This window comes from Gossypium arboreum, chromosome 7, assembly GCF_025698485.1.
Source record: "Gossypium arboreum isolate Shixiya-1 chromosome 7, ASM2569848v2, whole genome shotgun sequence".
Lineage (NCBI taxonomy): Eukaryota > Viridiplantae > Streptophyta > Magnoliopsida > Malvales > Malvaceae > Gossypium > Gossypium arboreum.
Window position 1 is genome coordinate 3,956,100 of NC_069076.1, and position 24,500 is coordinate 3,980,599.

At 33.1% G+C, this 24,500-nt stretch overlaps 1 protein-coding gene and 1 long non-coding RNA gene across 2 annotated transcripts; one reads left to right on the top strand and one right to left on the bottom strand.

Annotated features, from left to right (window-relative positions):
- Window positions 1-13,725: 13,725 nt before the first annotated feature.
- LOC108470909 (beta-carotene isomerase D27, chloroplastic) lies at window positions 13,726-16,948 on the top strand. The gene is made up of 7 exons (XM_017772433.2): window positions 13,726-14,227; window positions 14,322-14,461; window positions 15,030-15,122; window positions 15,287-15,348; window positions 15,617-15,723; window positions 16,399-16,491; window positions 16,715-16,948. Exons 1-7 carry the CDS (start codon window positions 13,957-13,959, stop codon window positions 16,753-16,755), a joined length of 807 nt encoding a protein of 268 aa, XP_017627922.1. The 5' UTR covers window positions 13,726-13,956; the 3' UTR covers window positions 16,756-16,948.
- LOC108470917 (uncharacterized) lies at window positions 15,243-20,059 on the bottom strand. The gene is made up of 3 exons (XR_008285574.1): window positions 19,943-20,059; window positions 16,268-16,625; window positions 15,243-15,746 (listed from the first exon to the last, which is right to left on the bottom strand). It is a non-coding gene; the product is annotated as an uncharacterized LOC108470917 (long non-coding RNA).
- Window positions 20,060-24,500: the final 4,441 nt, after the last annotated feature.

Here is a 24,500-nt window from a genome sequence, read left to right on the forward strand (position 1 = left end):
TACCACCGAGAGTATTCTCAAGTGTCGGTTTGTTTCTCATGCGCAGGCTAGGTACGAAAGTATAAGGACTCAGCATACAAGCCGATCCCCAAACTCAAATTGGTGAAGTTTCTATCTTTTTAGAAAATGGCATTTTACCTAGGATGTCTTTTGGTCATTTTGAAAGTATCTAAGTTGTTAAGTGATATTTTGGTATATTTTGTAAATGTTACCAAAACCTTAAGTATGGTATGTTTTGATATGTTAGTGAAGAGTAATAAGAGAAATTGTTGGTAAATGTTGTAGAGAGAAGAAATGATGATGTTATAAACTTAGTTATCAACATTTTATACTAAAACAGATTTGGACAGTAACAGTAGTCCAACTTTAAAAATATACCAAAAATAGTATAAAGTGAATTAGATGATGAATAAAATATGTAATTGAAGCTTAATGAATCTATTTTTATATGGAAGAAACAAAATAGGTAAAAGAGTTGTATTTTATGAGATATTTACGTTTTGGTGAAACAGGGTTAGAACAATTTCTGGATTCCCTGTTCTGACTTTAGAAATTCACCATAAATTGTGTATTAAGAATTAGGACTCAAACTTTATTTGTATGGATTCCTTATTGAGTATATTTTTAATTAAAACAAATGGCATAGTCATTGGATTTCTGTAAAGGAAGAAATTTGATTCGTAGTGCACAAGGGTCAGAGTAGCCGAACCCTGAAACAGGGGAGACTTCTTCTAATAAACTGTACTAATTGGCCTGACCAAAAATTCTAGAAAAAAATTAGTAAGTAGATATATGAGTGTAGTTTCAGGGAAAATTTACAAATTCTAGAAAAGCAATTGTACGGAAAATTGAGCAAGTGTGAATTCTGGTTATCAGAAGTTGTGTTTCTTGGTCATGTCGTATCAGCGGATGGAATTAGAGTGGATCTAAAGAAGATTGAAGCAGTTATTCAGTGAAAAGTTCCTAAGAATGTATCAGAGGTACGAAGTTTTCTCGGATTGGCTGGTTACTATCGAAGATTCGTCAACGGATTTTCAAAGATAGCCTTACCGATGACCAAGCTACTACAGAAGAATATTCTATTTGTTTGGAATGAGCAATGTCAGAAAAGTTTTAAAGCATTAAAACGAATGTTAACAGAGGCACCGGTGTTAACTTTACCAGAATCAGAAAGAGATTTTGTAGTGTACAGTGATGCTTCATTGAGTGGACTGGGATGTGTCTTGATGCGAGCGGGAAAGTCATTGCTTATGCTTCACGGCAATCGAAACCGCATGAACGCAACTATCCAACTCATGATTTAGAATTAGCAATGTAATTTTTGCCTTGAAGATTTGGAGGCACTATCTTTATGGTGAAAAGTGCTATGTTTATACGGATCATAAAAGTTTGAAGTATCGCTTTAAAAAGAATTGAATCGAGACAAAGGCGTTGGATAGAGCTTCTAAAAGACTATGATTGTGTCATAGACTATCATCCGTGGAAGGCTAATATAGTAGCCGACGACCGAGTAGAAAAGCCGCGATTGAATTACGAGCAATGTTTGCACAACTTAGTATCACTTGAAGATGGAAGCCTTTTGACCAATTAAGAATAAAGCCAAGAATGTTTGATCGAATCAGATTAGCACGTTAGAAGATGATAAGTTGTTAAAGAAAAGAGATGATTCGAATGGTACAATGAAAATTTTAGCATTGATGGAAATGGTCGTCTAAGATTTCGAATCGACTTTGCATTCGAATAATTCGAGTTGAAAGAGTTAATTCTTCGAGAAGCTCATAATAGTCCATTTGCATTTCATCCCGGAGGTATGAAAATGTATCGTGATTTGCGTGAATTGTATTGGTGGTCGGAATGAAGAAGGATATAATCGAATATGTGGCAAAGTGTTTGACTTGTCAACGAGTGAAGGCGAACATCAAGTTCCATCGGATTACTTCAACCCATCAATATTCCTGAATGGAAATGGGACCGAATAACGATGGACTTTGTGACGGGATTACCGATGTCTACAAGTAAAAAGAATGCTATTTGGGTAATAGTTGATCGACTTACGAAGTCACTCATTTCTTAGCCGTGAGAACCGATTGGTCGTTAAAGAAACTTGTTGAGGTTTATGTTCGGAAATCATTAGATTACATGGTATTCCAAAATCAATAATTTCGGCGAGATCCAAGGTTTACGTCAAGGTTTTGGAAGCAATTACATGAATCTTTCGATTTTCGACTTCATTTTAGTACGACTTTTCATCCACGCATCGATGGTCAATCTGAGCGGGTAATACAAATTTTAGAAGATATGCTTGAGCTGTATGATTGATTTTGAGCCTAATCGGGAATATTATTTGTCATTAGCGAATTTGTGTATAATAATAGTTTCGATCAAGTATACTGATGGCACCGTATGAGGCTTTGTATGGGCGAAGATGCCGATCACCCGTATATTGGATGAATGAATGAGAAGAAGATGATTGGATCTGAATTGGTTCAAGAAATGAAAGTACGATTAAGAAAATTCGGAAAGATTGAAAACGCTTTTGATAGACGTAAATCGTATGCAGATTTGAAACGACGGATATTGAATACTCGATCGGGGATAAAGTATTTTAAAAGTTTCACCTTGGAAGAAAATTCTAAGATTTGGTCAAAAGGAAAATTAAGTCCTCGTTTTATTGGGCCTTACGGGTTATTGAGAGAATTGGACCAAGAGCGTATCGATTGGCCTTACCTCCTGAACTACAGAAAATGCACGATGTCTTCCATGTTTCTATGCTAAGAAGATATCGATCAGATCCTTCACATGTTATTACTACCGAGAATGTAGAGATTCGACTTGACTTATCGTATGAAGAAGAACCAGTTGAGATTCTAGCACGAGAGGTAAAAGAATTACGTAATAAACGTATTCCTTTAGTAAAAGTGCTATGGCGAAGTCACAGTGTTGAAGAAGCTACGTGGGAACCGGAAGAAACGATGAGATCTCAATACCCCCATCTCTTTTCAGGTAAATTTCGAGGACGAAATTTATTAAGGGGGAGAGAATTGTAATGAACCGAAAGTTACGGCATCAGAAATTGAGGCTTGAGTACTGTTTCCGTGAAATTTATTCATGAATATTTATTAGAAATATTTATGAATTATAGTTGAATGGTTATTTAATGTTTGATTAAGTTAAGTAGCTTGGATTTAGAATAATGACTAAATTGCATACGGTATAAAAGTTTAATTATAGATTAAAGATTAGTAAAAGGGACTAATCTAGCAATTAGACCCTAAGTGCCATGTGTGTGAATGTATGATATAACATGTGTAATAGTTGGTATATATGTGTAATAGCTATAAGATATTTTATGTTATAGCTATTACACATGTTAATTTATATTTTTATAGGTTAACAATAATGAGTAAAGAAACATAGAAAGAGTTACAGAGAGCAAACGTGAGAAAGAAAGAAGGAAAGAAAGAAAGAAAAGAAAAGGAAAATTTGAGGATTAAGGCCCTAAAGATTAATTGGTAAGTTGTTTTAGCTCATTTTCTTATGATTTTTATGTTTATGGATGCCTAATTCAAAGTTCTACATGTATGAGGTTAAAATGAAGAAAAATAGAAAATTTTTAGATATTGATTTAGTTGAATAAATTGAGGTTTTATGGGTTAAATTGATAGGAATTGAAGTTAGAAGTGAAAATTGAGTGATTTATTAAAAGAATTCTAAGTTAGGTTTAAATAGGGATTAAGTTGAATAGAGCTCAAAATTTATGTTTTATAATGAATTTTATGAGTTAGAAATTGTTAATGAGTTGATTAAAAGAGAATATGAAGCTTAAGTTAAAGAAAAAAGATTAGTAATGGAAAAAGGATGAAATCGAATTTTGTAAAAGTTTGATAGAAAGTGAAAATGTGTTTTATGAATTAGTATATTGATGATTTTAATTGTATGATTGTTAGTAGCAAACGTAGCACGGATACGTCATCAAAGAAGGAAAAGAGAAAGTGAACGAAGATATCGCTTAAATTCGATAAATAGTGGTTTGTATTTCTATAAACCGAGCTTAATCGTTATTGCTATATTTGATATTTATATTGTATGAAAATGTGAATGAGGTAAGTATTTTTACCATATTGAAATGAATGTGATTTTGAATACCCTATTAACAATGTCGGGCTAGTGGATATAGTTGACATGTCATAGGAATTGGAAGTATTGGGATATTTCGACATTGAGTCGATGAGACACTATGTGTCGACTCATCGTTAAAGTTCGGATTTGTTCCGATGAAGTACTTTGTGTACTATAATGTTAAAGTTCGGATTTGTTCGATGAAGCACTATGTGCTTATCCCGGAGTGTGGGTTGGATCCGTATCCGTTAGTATCCGAGTTATGTTAATAAGGGTAAATAAAGTAAAGGTTATTAAGGTCTTGATTGATATTGAATAATAGCAATAATGTGTTTGAATTACCATGTCTTAAAGTTGATTAAGCTATTGTTTATAGAAATACCACCGAGAGTATTCTCAACGGTTTGTTTGTTTCTTGTAGGCTAGGTATGAAAGTATAAGGACTCAAAGATACAAGCCGATCCCCAAACTCAAATTGGTGAAGTTTCTATCTTTTTAGAAAATGGCATTTTACCTAGGATGTCTTTTGGTCATTTTGAAAGTATCTAAGTTGTTAAGTGATATTTTGGTATATTTTGTAAATGTTACCAAAACCTTAAGTATGGTATGTTTTGATATGTTAGTGAAGAGTAATAAGAGAAATTGTTGGTAAATGTTGTAGAGAGAAGAAATGATGATGTTATAAACTTAGTTATCAACATTTTATACTAAAACAGATTTGGACAGTAACAGTAGTCCAAATTTGAAAATATACCAAAAATATTATAAAGTGAATTAGATGATGAATAAAATATGTAATTGAAGCTTAATGAATCTATTTTTATATGGAAGAAACAAAATAGGTAAAAGAGTTGTATTTTATGAGATATTTACGTTTTGGTGAAACAGGGTTAGAACAATTTCTGGATTCCCTGTTCTGAATTTAGAAATTCACCATAAATTGTGTATTAAGAATTAGGACTCAAACTTTATTTTTATGGATTCCTTATTGAGTCTATTTTAATTGAAACAAATGGCATAGTCATTGGATTTCTGTAAAGGAAGAAATTTGATTCGTAGTGCACAAGGGTCAGAGTAGCGAACCCTGAAACAGGGAGACTTCTTCTAATAAACTGTACTAATTGGCCTGACCAAAAATTCTAGAAAAAAATTAGTAAGTAGATATATGAGTCTAGTTTCAGGGAAAATTTACGGAATTGGATTTCGAGTTTCGTAACTTGAGATATGATTTTTTTAGCAACCATGACGCAGATGGATAGTTTACTACGAAAACTGTTTAAGTGCTAAGATAAGTTTTGTAATGTCTCCTGCTTGACTCCGGCAACGGTCTCGGGTAGGGGGACATTACAATATTGATTGGTATTAGAGCTAATTAGGTTTAGTCGGTTCTAGGACTAAATCGAATGTCAATGTGAATCTAGAGGTACATGCCATTACTGAGTCAAATTTGAGTTGGGATTGGATGCTGATATGTTTGTTGAATATTTTTGTTTTATAGCATTAAAAAATGTCTGATAAAAGCATTGAGGATACTGATCAAGAGATGTATAGTGAAGATAATGTGAATGAATCGGAGTCTGCAACTCCAAGTGTGAATCCAGTAGGAAATCAACCGAATGTTGGAAGTGATAATACTGAAGTCTTTAGAATAATCGCCGATGCCCTTCAAAAAGCGGTAGGAACTATGCTTGCTACGTCCTCTATCCCTACTACCCGAAGAGCTCCAATTAAAGAATTGAGAAAATATGGAGCTACAGAATTTTTGGGTGCAAAGGGAATTGATTCGACTACTGCTGAAAATTGGTTAAAGACTACAAAGAGAGTTCTGAAGCAACTTGAATGTACACCACAAGAAAGCTTAGTGTGTGTTGTCTCATTACTGCAAGAGGAAGCTTTAGTATGGTGGGAATCAGTGATTCAGAATGTACTTGAGGAACAGATAAGTTGGGACTTCTTTCAAAAAGAGTTTCAAAATAAGTATTTGGGAGAAATGTACATAGAGGACAAAAAAAACAAGAGTTCTTAACACTGAAACAAGGTGAGATGCTCATAGTGGATTATGAACGAGAATTTCTGAGATTGAGCAGATATGCCACTGAGTTTGTACCGACTGAAGCTGACCGATGTAAAAGATTTTTAAGAGGATTACGTGATGAATTTAGACTACAGTTGATGCCTCTTAGAATCACTGAGTTTGCGGATTTAATGGAAAGAGCTAAGATGATTGAACAAATTCTCGGAAGGGATAAAAAGTCTGAAGTTGCTCGTTCGACTGAAAAACGTCCCGGAATGGTTAGTTCAAGTCCGCAGCCTAAGCGGTTAAAGGAATCACGAGGTAATTGGAGATTTAGTTCTCGATCGGAAAGGAGTGATCGAGGTCGGAAAAGACAGACTACTGTGTCTACTGGCAGTATCCGAAGTCCAGTTCAGAATACTGAAATTCCAATATGTGAGCATTGTGGAAACCGACACAAAGAGGAGTGTAGAAAGTTGACTGGAGGTTGTTTCCGTTGTGGAGCTACCGATCACTTTATTAAAGATTGCCCAAAGATATCTGGAACAACACCGATAGTAGTGCAAAGATCTGAATTTGCTTCCGTGAGGCGGGGATCGGCCAAGTAGTTCGCTTGCTAGAGGTGGTACTAGAAGAACTAGTGAGAGTGCTACACAACAATCTGAAGCTAGAGCTCCAAATGGCGTATGTTGTGAGGACTCGAGAAGAGAAAGATGCTCACGATGTGGTGACAGTATATTCTTATTGAATTCAACACCCGTTTATGCTTTAATAGACCACGGTCATCACATTCATATGTTAATACTGAAAGTAGTTGAGACAAAAAATTAGAGTTTGAATTGTCTAAAGTTATAATAGAAGTGTCTAGTCCACTGGGACAAACTACTTTAGTGAATCATATATGTCGAAGATGTTCGTTAATGATTCAAGATAGAATATTCCCTGTTGATCTGTTGATTATGCTATTTGGCGACTTTGATGTTATTTTGGGAATGGACTGGTTATCAGAACATGAAGTGATTTTAGACTGTTATAAGAAGAAGTTTATTGTTCAGAATGAAAGTGAAGATAGAATTGAAGTAAATGGTATTCGGACTAGTGGATCAATTCGTATTGTTTGACCATTAAAGCTAGCAAGCTTCTTCATCGAGGTTGTAATGCTTTCTTAGCATATGTGATTAATTCGGATTCGGTTGAAAGTCGGTGTAGTAAAATTGGATCAGATGTGAATTTTCCGATGTATTCCCGAGGAATTACCGGATTACCCCCGATCGAGAGGTAGAATTTGTGATTGAAGTCTACCTGTCTGATCCGTATCGATACCTCCGCATCGTATGGCACCTCTTGAGCTAAAGGAATTAAAAGTACGGTTGCAAGACTTATTGGACAGAGGTTTTATACGACCTAGTACATCACCATGGGGAGCTCCAATGTTATTTGTTAAGAAGAAAGATGGGTCGATGCGGTTGTGCATTGATTATCGACAACTCAACAAATTGACTGTCAAGAACAAGTATCCACTTCCCGAATAGATGATTTGTTTGATCAACGAAAGGAGCTTAGTATTTTCAAAAATTGATCTAAGGTCGGGATACTATCGGTTGAAAGTAAAAGAGTGCGACATATTGAAGACGGCATTCCGTACGAGGTATGGGCATTATGAATTTTTAGTGATGCCATTTGGACTGACAAATGCCTCTGCTGCTTTTATGGATCTTATGAATCGGATTTTTCAGCCATACTTGGATCAGTTCGTAGTAGTTTTTATCGATGATATTTTGGTGTATTCCAAGTCGAAAGCAGATCATGAGCAATATCTCCGATTGTTTTGCAAATACTACGAGAAAAGCAATTGTACGGAAAATTGAGCAAGTGTGAATTCGGTTATCGAAGTTGTGTTTCTTGGTCATGTCGTATCGTGGATGGAATTAGAGTGGATCCAAAGAAGATTGAAGCGATTATTCAAAGGAAAGTTCCTAAGAATGTATCGAGGTACGAAGTTTTCTCGGATTGGTGGTTACTATCGAAGATTCACAACGGATTTTCAAAGATAGCCTTACCGATGACCAAGCTACTACGAAGAATATTCCATTTGTTTGGAATGAGCAATGTCGAAAAAGTTTTAAAGCATTAAAACGAATGTTAACAGAGGCACCGTGTTAACTTTACCGAATCGAAAGAGATTTTGTAGTGTACAAAGTGATGCTTCATTGAGTGGATCGGGATGTGTCTTGATGCGAACGGAAAGTCATTGCTTATGCTTCACGGCAATCGAAACCGCATGAACGCAACTATCCAACTCATGATTTAGAATTAGCAATTGTAATTTTGCCTTGAAGATTTGGAGGCACTATCTTTATGGTGAAAAGTGCTATGTTTATACGGATCATAAAAGTTTGAAGTATCGCTTTCGCAAAAAGAATTGAATCGAGACAAAGTCGTTGGATAGAGCTTCTAAAAGACTATGATTGTGTCATAGACTATCATCCGTGGAAGGCTAATGTAGTAGCCGACCTTTGAGTAGAAAAGCCGCGATTGAATTACGAGCAATGTTTGCACAACTTAGTATCATCAAGATGGAAGCCTTTTGACCGAATTAAGAATAAAGCCGTAATGTTTGATCGAATCGGATCAAGACAGTTAGAAGATGATAAGTTGTTAAAGAAAAGAGATGATTCGAATGGTACAATGAAAATTTTAGCATTGATGGAAATGGTCGTCTAAGATTTCGAATCGACTTTGCATTTCGAATAATTCTGAGTTGAAAGAGTTAATTCTTCGAGAAGCTCATAATAGTCCATTTGCATTTCATCCTGGAGGTATGAAAATGTATCGTGATTTGCGTGAATTGTATTGGTGGTCGGGAATGAAGAAGGATATAACTGAATATGTGGCAAAGTGTTTGACTTGTCAACGAGTGAAGGCAGAACATCAAGTTCCATCGGGATTACTTCAACCCATCAATATTCCTGAATGGAAATGGGACCGAATAACGATGGACTTTGTGACGGGATTACCGATGTCTACAAGTAAAAAGAATGCTATTTGGGTAATAGTTGATCGACTTACGAAGTCACTCATTTCTTAGTCAGAAGAACCGATTGGTCGTTAAAGAAACTTCTTGAGGTTTATGTTCGGAAATCATTAGATTACATGGTATTCCAAAATCAATAATTTCGACAGAGATCCAAGGTTTACGTCAAGGTTTTGGAAGCAATTACATGAATCTTTCGATTTTCGACTTCATTTTAGTACGACTTTTCATCCACGGTCGATGGTCAATCTGAACGGGTAATACAAATTTTAGAAGATATGCTTGAGCCTGTATGATTGATTTTGAGCCTAATCGGAATATTATTTGTCATTAGCGAATTTGTGTATAATAATAGTTTCAATCAAGTATCTGAGATGGCAATCAGTATGAGGCTTTGTATGGGCGAAGATGCCGATCACCGTATGTTGGATGAATCGAATGAGAAGAAGATGATTGGACTGAATTGGTTCAAGAAATGAGAAAATACTGATTAAGAAAATTCGGAAAGATTGAAAACGCTTTTGATAGATGTAAATCGATGCAGATTTGAAACGACGGGATATTGAATACTCGATCGGGGATAAAGTATTTTTAAAAGTTTCACCTTGGAAGAAAATTCTAAGATTTGGTCAAAAGGAAAATTAAGTCCTCGTTTTATTGGGCCTTACGGGTTATTGAGAGAATTGGACCAAGGCGTATCGATTGGCCTTACCTCCGAACTACGTAAAATGCACGATGTCTTCTATGTTTCTATGCTAAGAAGATATCGATCAGATCCTTCACATGTTATTACTACCGAGAATGTAGAGATTCGACTTGACTTATCGTATGAAGAAGAACCAGTTGAGATTCTAGCACGAGAGGTAAAAGAATTACGTAATAAACGTATTCCTTTAGTAAAAGTGCTATGGCGAAGTCACAGTGTTGAAGAAGCTACGTGGGAACCGGAAGAAACGATGAGATCTCAATACCCCATCTCTTTTCGTAAATTTCGAGGACGAAATTTATTAAGGGGAGAGAATTGTAATGAACCGAAAGTTACTGATCGTAAATTGAGTCTTGAGTCTTGTTTCGTGAAATTTATTCATGAATATTTATTAGAAATATTTATGAATTATAGTTGAATGGTTATTTAATGTTTGATTAAGTTAAGTAGCTTGGATTTAGAATAATGACTAAATTGCATACGGTATAAAAGTTTAATTATAGATTAAAGATTAGTAAAAGGGACTAATCTAGCAATTAGACCCTAAGTGCCATGTGTGTGAATGTATGATATAACATGTGTAATAGTTGGTATATATGTGTAATAGCTATAAGATATTTTATGTTATAGCTATTACACATGTTAATTTATATTTTTATAGGTTAATAATAATGAGTAAAGAAACATAGAAAGAGTTACAGAGAGCAAACGTGAGAAAGAAAGAAGGAAAGAAAGAAAGAAAAGAAAAGGAAAATTTGAGGATTAAGGCCCTAAAGATTAATTGGTAAGTTGTTTTAGCTCATTTTCTTATGATTTTTATGTTTATGGATGCCTAATTCAAAGTTCTACATGTATGAGGTTAAAATGAAGAAAAATAGAAAATTTTTAGATATTGATTTAGTTGAATAAATTGAGGTTTTATGGGTTAAATTGATAGGAATTGAAGTTAGAAGTGAAAATTGAGTGATTTATTAAAAGAATTCTAAGTTAGGTTTAAATAGGGATTAAGTTGAATAGAGCTCAAAATTTATGTTTTATAATGAATTTTATGAGTTAGAAATTGTTAATGAGTTGATTAAAAGAGAATATGAAGCTTAAGTTAAAGAAAAAAGATTAGTAATGGAAAAGGATGAAATTGGAATTTTTGTAAAAGTTTGATAGAAAGTGAAAATGTGTTTTATGAATTAGTATATTGATGATTTTTAATTGTATGATTGTTAGTAGCAAACGTAGCACGGGATACGTCATCAAAGAAGGGAAAAGAGAAAGTGAACGAAGATATCACTTAAATTCGATAAATAGTGGTTTGTATTTCTATAAACCGAGCTTAATCGTTATTGCTATATTTGATATTTATATTGTATTAAAATGTGAATGAGGTAAGTATTTTACCATATTGAAATGAATGTGATTTTGAATACCCTATTAATGATGTCGGGCTAGTCGGATATAGTTGACATGTCATAGGAATTGGAAGTATTGGGATATTTCGACATTGAGTCGATGAGACACTATGTGTCGACTCATCGTTAAAGTTCGGATTTGTTCCGATGAAGTACTTTGTGTACTATAATGTTAAAGTTCGGATTTGTTCGATGAAGCACTATGTGCTTATCCCGGAGTGTGGGTTGGATCCGTGTATCCGTTAGTGTCCGAGTTATGTTAATAAGGGTAAATAAAGTAAAGGTTATTAAAGTACTGATTGATATTGAATAATAGCAATAATGTGTTTGAATTACCATGTCTTAAAGTTGATTAAGCTATTGTTTATAGAAATACCACTGAGAGTATTCTCAGCGTACGGTTTGTTTCTGTGCGCAGGCTAGGTACGAAAGTATAAGGACTCAGCATACAAGCCGATCCCCAAACTCAAATTGGTGAAGTTTCTATCTTTTTAGAAAATGGCATTGTACCTAGGATGTCTTTTGGTCATTTTGAAAGTATCTAAGTTGTTAAGTGATATTTTGGTATGTTTTGTAAATGTTACCAAAACCTTAAGTATGGTATGTTTTGATATGTTAGTGAAGAGTAATAAGAGAAATTGTTGGTAAATGTTGTAGAGAGAAGAAATGATGATGTTATAAACTTAGTTATCAACATTTTATACTAAAACAGATTTGGACAGTAACAGTAGTCCAAATTTGAAAATATACCAAAAATATTATAAAGTGAATTAGATGATGAATAAAATATGTAATTGAAGCTTAATGAATCTATTTTTATATGGAAGAAACAAAATAGGTAAAAGAGTTGTATTTTATGAGATATTTACGTTTTGGTGAAACAGGGTTAGAACAATTTCTGGATTCCCTGTTCTGACTTTAGAAATTCACCATAAATTGTGTATTAAGAATTAGGACTCAAACTTTATTTTTATGGATTCCTTATTGAGTCTATTTTTAATTGAAACAAATGGCATAGTCATTGGATTTCTGTAAAGGAAGAAATTTGATTCGTAGTGCACAAGGGTCAGAGTAGCCGAACCCTGAAACAGGGGAGACTTCTTCTAATAAACTGTACTAATTGGCCTGACCAAAAATTCTAGAAAAAAATTAGTAAGTAGATATATGAGTCTAGTTTCAGGGAAAATTTACGGAATTGGATTTCGAGTTTCGTAACTCGAGATATGATTTTTTTAGCAACCATGACGCAGATGGATAGTTTACTACGAAAACTGTTTAAGTGCTAAGATAAGTTTTGTAATGTCTCCTACTTGACTCCGGCAACGGTCTCGGGTAGGGGGACGTTACACAGGTCTCATTAAAATATGCATCAGCTCATCAAATTTGATACTATATTTTAAAAATTAACACTTAAGTTCTGTTGGTTTTTTTTTAATAATTTAAAAATCTTAGTTTAATAATTAATGATAGTATTTTTATTAAAATTTGTTAACTTGACATATTGGGTAAAAGTACCATAGAAGCCTTTGTATTAGGATTCAAATTGCATTTTGTCCATTCTACTAAAAAAATGAGGAAACTAATCATTGTACGTTAGATCAAAGAGCAAATTGATCTTGTTAAAAATTCCATCCATTTTTACTGTAAAAAATTGGTTTTAGTACATTAGCATAAAGCACATGTGGCACATCACGTGTAATTATTTGTTATTCCATCAACCATGCTAGTTTTTTTCTTTTTGGTATTAACCAAGGTATCTAGAACCAACAACACTGATTAATTCCCTCATCGTAGGTACTCTCTGAAGAGATGAATGGTTAACCATAATATGCTCCAATCTATTGAGCGGGGATCAAACCCCTGACCACATGGTTAAGGGACAAGGTGAGCAACCACCACACCCTATGGTTTAGTTTTTAATGGTAGAAATTGATGATTTTTTTTTATCAGAAATGACTAGTTTACTATTTGATCTAACGGATAAAGACTAATTTGCTCATTTGTTTTAGTAAAAGGGATAAAATGTAAACTGATTCCTAATACAATGATTTCCGTAGTTTTTTTATATGACATATTAATTAAAGTATCCTCATATGACACAATATATAATTAACCGTAGATTAATTTACCAAATCTAAAATTTTGTCAAAATTGATAAACAAATATCATTTAACCTTTTTGATAAATGAATTTCGACCAAGCAAATTGAGATCCACACACCAATTTAATTACAACAAAATATCAAGAATGGGGCTTGAATTGAATTACTTGGCCTAGAAAAAAAGGTGGCCACTGGTTTTTTGTAAATAAAACGACATAGCTGAAGTGATATTGTGAAGCATTGAAATTTTCAATTTTTCCACTAAAAATAAAAACAAAAAGTCACTAAAAAACAGCATTAAATCTCCACTTGTACTACCTGTATTGTTAAGAGCTCAGCATTTGTATTTCCCCCAATACCAACAAAAGCTTACCACCAAAAACAGCATCTTTAAACACCACCTTGTGATTATCCAAGTATTGCGAACATCTTCAAAAGATTCCCAAAAAAAAACCCATTAAATATATCCCCTCGTTTATGTGTATATGTATATATATAGCCTTTCTCCAATATGCTTGACATGCACATTTTGTTGTTATATGCTTAAACCTTCCTCCTCCATTCATACAAATTTCATTAATGGAAGCTAAGGTAGTTTTACAAAGCAGGACCCCGACGGGGACGTCATCGCGGGGAGTAAATAAACAGCGATGCTCTCCGGTTCGGGCGGTGCTAGCGAGGCCGGCTGAAAGCGTAGTCGGAAGTGGAACGAAGGAGAGGTTGAGGTTGAAGTTAAAGCCTGCAGATAGCAAACGTGAGGTAGCACAGGACAGCAGTAGTGTCCATAATGATAACTGGTTTGATCTATGGGCTATTAATTATCTATCCCAGAGTTTACAAGCTGCAACAGGTTTCATTTCCATGTGGATACCATGATTTTTTTGTTCTATGGGAAGGTGATCAGAAAAAAGAAATGTTGAAAATGTGTGTGTATATATATGCAGGGGTAAAGAGCATGTTGAGTGGGTATGAGAGCTTGGTAGAGACAACAGCAATGATGTCCAAGAAATTTAATACAAAAACGCAACAGGAGCTTGTCATTCAAGTTCTTGACACCGCCATCCCCAAGCTCATTCTAAACATGGCAAGTTTTATTCATTTCTTTTTGTCATGCTAAATGCATTACAACATGCAACTCATATGAGTTCTTTTACCAAACAATGGCGTCCAAGGATAAACCTAGAAAAGTGATGTTTGCATGATAATTTACGTGTTCATACGTTATATATCCTTGTCTAGGGTGTTTTTTTAACGAAGGGTAAATGGTATATTGATAAAAGTATCATGAAGGCTTTGTACTATAAGTTAAATTGCATATTACCCTTTCTATTAAAAAATTAGGCAAATTAATCCCTGTATATTAGATCAAAGAGCAAATTGATCTTTTTTGCTAAAATTTTCATCCATTTGTATTGTTAAAAATTGACATGATTAACGAAATAATTAGATAGTGACACGTGGTGTCTTACGTGTATCTCATATTGATATACAAAAATGAGTTTGCTTTTTGACTTAATGTACATAGATTAACTTATCTATTTTTTAGTAGAGTGCAAACTGCAATCTGACTTTTAATACAGGGAACCAAATGATACTTTTACCTGGGATATTAAATTAATAAGGATGTAAATGATGTGGTGGTAATCCGGCAGATAAAAACGTTGTTACCCCAATGTCAATTCACAAGGGAATATTTCGCCGCCTTCACCACTGTGTTTTTTGCTTGGCTCATTGGACCTTCTGAGGTAAGCCTATTAAACTATATTCCTTTGCTATACTAATTTTTATCCTTTTCAATGTATGCATATAAGGATATAACAAGACAGCATGCATATATATATATATATATATATCTCATTATGAACTTTGTGAAAGAAATCTAACATTCTTATGGAATCAATGCCACAAGGTTCGGGAATCGGAGCTCAACGGAAGAAGAGAAAAGAATGTAGTGTATGTGAAAAAGTGCAGGTAATTATACCAAACCTCTCAATTATGTACAATAATTAGCACTATGGTCTAATCCAAGATGGAGACCCACCTCACCAATTTAAAGAAACTCTCATACGGTAAATAACCTGTTCCAATGATTGTGTGGTGGACTCCTGTTTTTGTCCATTGCTATCATGATGGTCATCGTCGTCATCATCATCCTCGTCGGAAATATCAAAATCATTGTTAAACTTTGCATCACCCTTAGATCATCTTGGTAATCCTCTAATATCTGCTTTCTTTGTAGGTTCCTAGAGCAAAGCAACTGTGTAGGAATGTGCATCAACCTATGCAAGATGCCATCTCAAGCCTTTATTAAGGATTCCCTAGGAATGCCACTCAACATGGTTCCAAGTAAGTATACAGTCATTCAGAACCTGTATTTTCATCATTCACATCAATGTTAACGTCGATGATTAAATGAAATAAAACCCAATTTCCTATTAAAAGTAAATGGAAAAAATGCAAGTATTGAACAGGAAAAAGGGAAAAGAATAATAATTCCAAAGAGTAACAGTGGCTGCACTAGAATGTGGAGCTCATGCTCATTATGTCAAAGAAGGACCCACATGCTTAAGCACTTAGGGTGCAAAGCTGCAAGTGGACCCATCCAACCTCAACCGAGTGTACTAGCATGTAAAATAACACAAAATGCAATGCATTATGCATATATGAAATCATGATATTAATTCTTATATTCAATCTAGGCCGTAAAACTTGGGCATAACAATCTTATGATTAATTCCATGTATCAACTCGTTATGAAAGAGGCCAAATTCTTCTGGTTCCCATGAAGCCAATCATTATTCTACAACCAATTCCGTATAAAATCACAATGTGATTAGAAATTGTATCATTAAAAATATCAAAGTTGAATTTTATTCACACTTCCACGTACCTATCATTCATGAGAAGCAGAAGATCATTACTATTTACACTCCATTTTAGTTGAGAAGTGGCCATGATAAAGATGAATGAAGCCAATCCATCAGAACAGTTAACAGAAACAGTAATCCACTTTAACTGCAGATTTTGATGATATGAGCTGCGAAATGATTTTCGGTCAGGATCCTCCAACACCAAATGATGATCCGGTGCTCAAGCAGCCTTGCTACAAATTATGTAATAATTTATTTAAACTGCCCTTTCTGTACAACTTCATCTTTTTATTTTTACTCATAATCCTCAGTTTATCATTCTGGTGCATAGTAGAATCTCATATTAGGTCCTCCATCTTGTCCAACTCAAAGCTGTTCCTGGCACAAATGAGCTTCCATGAGTGCCTAATATGACAGTGGAAATTGTATTTCTGACCAAAACTATCCTTTCTAAATATCATATGCAGGTAGGGCAAACCAACAGCACACAGTGAAGAGCTCAGGCTAATGCAGAGAGGTACAGAGGGATGCTTTCATTAGGGTTTTCATTGATGATAACAGATAACCTGAAAATCTTCACTATTGTTCAATACAAAGATATGTAAAATACTGAAAAGTTTTCTTGTTGGAATTCAGAAACATTCCATCCTACACTATAATTTCTTCAGTGCAACCAGTAAAAGCCTTTTCTTTTCAAGAAACTCAAGACAAACATAGTTCCTAGAAAATTAAATGTTGAGGATTTTGGTGAGCTCTTTTCACATTTTAAATAGAGTAACAGTAAAATACTAAATTAATGTCGTTTTTCATAATTCAAAAATGAGAATGCAATAAGAGCATCGAACTTGCACATAAACACAAACAACCATACAAAAATAAGTCTAATAGAAAAGTAGCATGTTGCATTTTGGGCAGTAAAATAAACAATACAAAGGCACTGAAAGGGTGTTAAAAAAGTGCAGAACTTGGCACAGATCTAATCTTCGATTAAGGTGTGTTAACCAACCTCAATATATTCTCTGGTAGAAAGTTGAAACTTAAGTCATAGATAATACTAGTCATATGGCTTGACAGTACAAAAAATAAACAGAAAAGTAATTTTAGCATTCCAAACTAAGATTTAGCTTACATTCAGATATTATGGCTAAACAAGCAAAGCTTGTAAACAAGATAAATAAGGATTGATATCATAAATGATAGGAACTATTGGTATTACACAAATTGGGAACTCTTTCATCTAAATTATCATTTCTTACTGAAGAGAATTTCATCTTAGAAAATTTATTGCTTAGTGTTTTAAGAAAAGGATTTAGAAGACGATGAACCTTGCAGAAAGAATTTGTTTCACATGCTCAGACAACAATGTCTATTTTAATCCTCCATTAAATCTCAAATCTGCAAGGGAACTCAACCATCCCAGGGATGATAGAAATTATCAATGAATTGCTTCTTTATCACTACACTACTTCTGCTAGTAGATCTCTGACAAGTATCATATCACCCTTCAATGTGTAGAAACAGCTTACTTAGCATCTCCCTCACGAACACACTTTTTTGAATGTTCAGAGAATACACTCACCAAGTTGCACATATTAAACAAGAGCACCCCCCTCTCCAACCCACAAAAAAAGGGGTTCTTGTTAACAGATTATAAAATGGATGATTTTTTTATTCTTAAAACTGTAACATCACTTAGCAAATTCTATAAGCAGAGAAATGGATACACTAGAGGTTTCTTTGAGCTTTTGATGAGGAGTTTGACCATGATGATGTACTTCTACTATTTAATTAACGCTAATGGAAAAGCCAACTATCTTTCCTATTAGGAGAAGTGTTTTTGACTGAAAAATCATTGTAGGCTTTGAGGTCAGCAAGAGTGGACCAGTTGTGTCTCCCACCTTAGGTGCTGCCAAGTGAGCAATCTAAGATTCTGCTTTCCTTTATTTCTGTCTCAATGAGAAAGTGACTGGTAGACCCACCATCCCCTTGAAATTCAGCCGAAAGTTAATTCCCTTCATAATAATGTTTTGAAGTTAATCGGCATTCAAATATGAGACAACAGGAACAAGTGGGCGGACAAAACATATTGGAGACTAGAAAGAAATTTGTGTCACTCTAAGATGACAACGTTTGGATTTCAATATCACAGAATGTGAACGAGAACTAATATTGGTATAATCAAAATGGCAACCGGGCCTAAGGTATTCAAAAATAGCTAAAAACACATGGTTCTAAATCTTGGTTGTTGAAGAATGTAGTTACAGGCTGAAATTCCTAAGACTTTGTCATCTAGATCTCTTGCTAAGTTATTTTAACACTTTAAGAACTCTACTAGATGACCTATATATATTTTTATTCCCTTCTATATTCACAATTCACAAATAAAGGCCATAATGTCCCCAAAGCCTCCATATTAGGCAATATGCGCTACCTAACACATGCTGTCACTTCATGAAACCAAAATCAAATAGTTAATACAAGTACAGACAAACTGATGGTTTTCGGTTTACATAGAACCTTTGATTTATGATGATGATTACTTTGGTTCTTACACTAAGATCAGCGATCCAGGAAATTTGGTTCTTACATACCAAATAAGCAAAAATTAGGATGACCTGAAAGGATTTAAGAGAAATGTAGCAAAGGACAGTCAAATTCATAATACTATTTTGGCCAGAAAATAACCACTACTATCTAATGTGGCTTCCTATACCTAAACAATAAGGGTGTGTGAGGTTAAGTGTTAAAGTGGAAAGATGTAAAGAGGGAGTAGAAAAGTGAAAATAAATTTTGATTATGCTTGGTATGAAAGAGAAGTGAGAGGAAAGAAAAAAGAGATATGATCATTTTCCGTCCTAATGCATAAAAACAAATCATTCCAAATTGGAATGATAAGCGAAGAGGTAATAAAAACGAGATATAAATTAGTTCAAAATTATGCATTTTTCAAAAGTCTCATTTCTTTTCTCTCATTTTTCATCTTTACTACCAAGCTTTCCAATTTTCTTTCTAGTTTCCACTCTACCGAACAAAGCCTAATATTTCATTTTTTTTTTCTTGATAAAGCTTCACCTCCAGCCCCTTCATCACAAATTGCAATGCTCCACACAACTTTAAACGTGTTGCCTAATGAACATCCCATATCTAGCCATAAAAAATGCCCCAGAGCTAAAAAAAGCTAGCACTTGCACTAACAACATTCCTAATGGAACAATATCACAATTCACATGCTTGTTTTGATTCCCAGATGATTTAAAATTTCCTTATTTACTTTAAACAATAAAGATGAGGTCACATTTGGTTCAAAATGACATCAGTTTAGACTGAATTCAGAGCTTCCAATCACATAAAAGTAGAAAGCAATTGATTAGGTCACCATGACCAATTCTCATTATTATAATTATGTCTTCAAAAATCAAAACCCCACATTTTAAACTGCAAAAAAAAAAAATAATAATAATAAATTAAAAAAACCATTGTAAAGTGTCTTCCAAGAAAAACCCAAAATTGGAATACTTTCAACTTTCCAGTTTCCACTATGTCTGGACTAAAGGCAAAGATGAAAGAAAAATAAATGCAAGCAAGTCAAAGAAATCAAACTTTTGGCTAGAACTCTCTGAATGATTATAACTTTAATGATGAAACAATAATTTAGAAAAAAGAAACATTGAAAGACGAAATATGAGAAGTAGTACCGTAGACGGAAAATCATCGATTTTCACGTTCCACCATTTCCAGCAATTCGTCTATGGAAAAGAGAAAAAATAGTTCTTTTTCAACAGAAACAGCTCGGTGCCATATGGGTCCAATCCAATTTTGTTTTGTGTATTATAACTGGCGTATATGCAACCATCATAGCACCAATTTGGCCCAAATTGTTTGGATTAAAGTAAACCAAGGCCCAATTTTCTATGTCCTCCCCAAGAAGCTAAGCTTAGCCTATATAATTTGTTTAACCATGGTCTAATTTTGAATTTCAACTCTCTACTTTATGAAAATTAAGAAGTTAGTCACTTTATTTTAATTTGTGGAAATTTGGTCTTCCTACTTTATGAAAATTAAGAAGTTAATACGATTGGGTAATACTGTTAAACCTTGCTATTAAATCGTTGGCCTAGAAATTAATTGTTTAATAATTTATATGAAATAAATTAGGGGAAAGAACAACAATTCATATTCATGTGCTTACCAAAAATTGGCTTAACTTTTAATTTTCTTAAAAGTATGAGGTCTAAATTTTGACAAATTAAAGCAGAGGGATTAATTTTTTAGTTTTTGTAAAGTAAAAGAATGAAATTCATAATTAGACCTTTTAATCGTCACTCTTTCTTAAAAGGCCAAGTATAGGGGCATAAATAAAGTGGCTAGGGGTGAAGCTAGAAATTTTTTTAAGGGGAGTCGAAATTAAGTTATATATTTTTACGATAGGAAAAATGCAATTTTACCATTTTAATAGTCTATATCTTTATAATTTTAAAGGATTAAATAAAAAAAAGTATCATTTTTTGGGAAGGCCAAAGTGTAATTTTACCATTACTAATTTAAAATTTTATAAATTATAAAGGGACTAAAAGGAAAATTTTCTATTTTAAATGGACCGAGGCCCTTGCCAACCCCCTGGCTTTGCCCTTGAAAGTGGCTGCAAGTAGTGGCCTTGGCTCCAAAATGGTAAATTTGTCATTTAGCACCTTTAAAATTTATGAAATTACAAGTTAATATAATGATGAAATTACACTTTAACCCCTAAAAATATACCACTGATCTTTGGTCCCCTTAAGCAAATTTCTACCTACACCCTTGGTAAGTATGATTTTTTTTGGGTAAACTACACCAAAGGTTACTCTAAAATAGCGTTGTTCCTATTTTGGTTACTCTAAATTTTTTTGTTAAATTAATCATTCTAATTAAGATAATTGCTTGAATTTGTCACTGTTGATAAAATTTCGTTCATCCATTAACAGATTACTAACATGATTTTTTTTTTTTATTACTTTTGACTAAAGCTAGAGGCATTCTCTTTTAACTTCTTCTTCTTGTTTGTTTATTGGGAAAAGTAATAAAAAAAATGAAAATAGTTTTGACTATTTTAAAACAACCTAACTCCACTCTCATAGATGACAGTTAGTAACTGAGGTCGTTACGTCTTCTATTAGTATTATAAGCGCAGGAAACAAAAGTTAAAATACTAAAACTTCAAAATTTTCATTATTTAATATTTTAGCAATTAAAAAAAAAAGAGAAAAACTCTCCCAATTTATCTTCAACTCTGTCAATTTCCTTTTAATTTTGAAATTATAAAAAAAAGCTGAGAATGTGGTTAGAGATCATCTGTGAAATTATCATTTACCAATTGTTCCAATGCTTCTTTTATGGCGGCAATGACGTTTTAGATGTCGAAACCTCTTATTTTAATGATATTATCTCTGTCACCAATCGATACTCTTTTTTTTTTGACAATTTTAGTATTTAAAAAAAAAGTTATAGTAAAATTGTTTATTTTGGTACAACATGTTGCTAATATGAATTTGATTGTGTAAATATTACTGAATTGTTAAGGCTTGCTTGATTTCTTGGAAAATTGAATTCGCAAGTTAAATTTGATTACTAATGGCTAAGAAGGACCTTACGGCAAACAACAAAGCTAGAACCAAGACGAGAAATGGTGATGAGGATGTCAAGTTGAGGGTGATAGTGGGGTTGGGTTGTTTTAAAACAGTCAAAATTATCCTCATTTTCCTTTGTTACTTTTCATAGGAAACAAGTAAGGAGAAGAAGGGTTTTGTACTAATCATAGAGAAGTACCTAATTTTAGTCAAAAGTAAAAAAAAAAAAAAAAAAAACCATGTTAGCAATCTGTTAGTGGATTAACAGAATTTTTAACGGCAGTGACCAATTCGAATAATTATCTTAATTAGAATGATTAAATTGACAATAAAAATTTAGAGTGACCAAAATACAAATGACGTTATTTTAAAGTGACTTGCCGTGTAGTTTACCATTTTTTTATGCTAATTAACCTCAAGAGTGAATGGAAATATTGGATGCATAACATTATGGGGACCAAGGTTTTATGGATAATTGCTTTCTCTCGGTATGCAAGCACAACAATTGGTGAGTGATAGATGAAGTTTCATTGTATGGTTCTATCATTCAGCTAAGATGAAAAAACTGGATGTAACGATCCAAAATTCAATAGTGTCAAAAATTACAATTTCAAGATCTCGTTTTCATAAATTAAGTTTGTAAATATTAAATATTAATATTTTCATGTATAATATATTGTTATATTAAAGTTTGGTCTGTAATTTATCGAAGTAATAGTTAATTAAGGCTTAAGGAATAAATTTTAAAAGTCCGATCGCTATAGATTTTAATTAGGAAATAACTTAAGTACTTAGATAGCAATTATCTAAAGGACCAAAATGATTATTAAACCATTGTCCTTTTAAAGTTAGTGGGAAATGATGATAGATGACATTTAAGTTTAATTAATAATAAATTAATGTATAAAAATGTTTTAATTAATGGTTTGAGAATGGTTAATTAAGATAGTTAGGCTTGTAATCCTAGTGTAAATAGTTAAGAAAGTGGAAAGAAATCATCTTCATTCTTGCCGTCCACCATTAAAGTAAAGACTAAGAAAATTTCAAGCTTTCATCTTTTACATTCGATTATAAAATTGACTAAGGTAACTAAGCCATTTTTCTTTAATTTTTACAGATTTTTTATCATGAGAACCTAATTAGTTGGTCCATGTGTTAATTTGATCAATTGGAAAAATTTTGGTAAGTTGCCATTCTTGAAAATTGAATGATTTAGGTGTGAAATGGTTAGAAATTAAGCTTAGATTATAAAAAGGACTAAATTGTAAAGCTTGATTGATAGCTTTGTACATTATGAACCAAATTGAATAAAATATAAAATTATTATAAAATTTCAATAGGAATAGAAAATAAGAGGTCTCTAATGAGTAAATATGAAATCAGATTTCAATCTGAAGCATTAGATTCAAAGTTAAGTTTGTCTTGGGTTTAGGGACTAAACTGAATAAATTGAAAAATATGTATGACTTTGAATTTGAATGTGATTTTATATGAAATTTGATACCGTTTTATTATTGAATTATTATTCGTAGCTAAAGACGACACAGGACTATTGAGTGAAAAATGAAAATTCGAGAGCCGACGACGAGTGACATGAGTTTTCGGTTTGCATCTCTATAACCTAAGATCAATCTAATTTTGCATATTCATGTTAAATTGCATGATTTAGTAATGAGATGAGTATATAATGCTTGTATGAGTATAGATGATTAAATTGAATAAAATAAAAAACAATTAATTGAATTGATATATGGTACCTGGTATGAAATTGAGTTAAAACATGTTATTGCCTTGTTCTGTTACCATTAAAACATAGTAAGGACGGAGTATAGAGTAATTGAGAGAATTATGGGATTATAAAGATTTGCTATTAGCATTATAAATAGGTGTTGAAATGCTTAATTAAGGATATATGAAACATTTTGTCTTTTCCTTTCGTTGTCTTTTTCTCCCTTCCTTTATCGTCTTTTATCTACCTTATTTAATCATATTAGTGTGACCTTATAGGATCCTTTAACGTTGACAGTAACATTAAAAGAATTCTAATGTTATAAAAAGTGAGTGATATTTAGCAATGCATCATTGCTATTCAAGTCGAATGAAGTCGTGGTTCAACATGGTTTGTTGTGACAACATTATTATGTAGTACATCCCTTTGTCTTTTATATTTAGATTAAACACAAGTCATGAAATAGTCACACTTGTACAGTCCAATTTCTTGTTTATTGATTCCCGAATAGACTAAGATAAACAAATAGTGTAATATTTCATATAAACTAATTTAAGTATGACTATGCATTTCTAGTCTCACTCGATCAAGAGACCTGGAGTATTACTCTCATTCTGTAGGAAATACAAATCCTATCTTGACCACTGACCTCCCACTACATAGATTGTGACACACCCAACATTAGCCTTTATAGTGCAATCTTTTATGAAAGACGTTTGACTGTGTCAAAGCATACGACTCACGATGTTGGAATAATGATGATATCAAGTCTAAGGATAATACATATAATTATGACTATGATAAATGTTATGACTATTACATAATAATCCGAAAAACATTTTTATGGTGGGTTAGTCCAATACATTGTTCTTTAATATGTACTCATACATTGATTTTAACATCCTTATGTCAATGACAACA

Bases quoted from the DNA above. Each gene is read 5' to 3' on its own strand.
- LOC108470909 (XM_017772433.2), top strand. From the start codon at position 13,957: ATGGAAGCTAAGGTAGTTTTACAAAGCAGGACCCCGACGGGGACGTCA. The intron at 14,228-14,321 runs GTTTCATTTCCA...ATATATATGCAG, and splicing joins GAGTTTACAAGCTGCAACAG to GGGTAAAGAGCATGTTGAGT. The intron at 15,724-16,398 runs GTAAGTATACAG...CTTTAACTGCAG, and splicing joins GCCACTCAACATGGTTCCAA to ATTTTGATGATATGAGCTGC.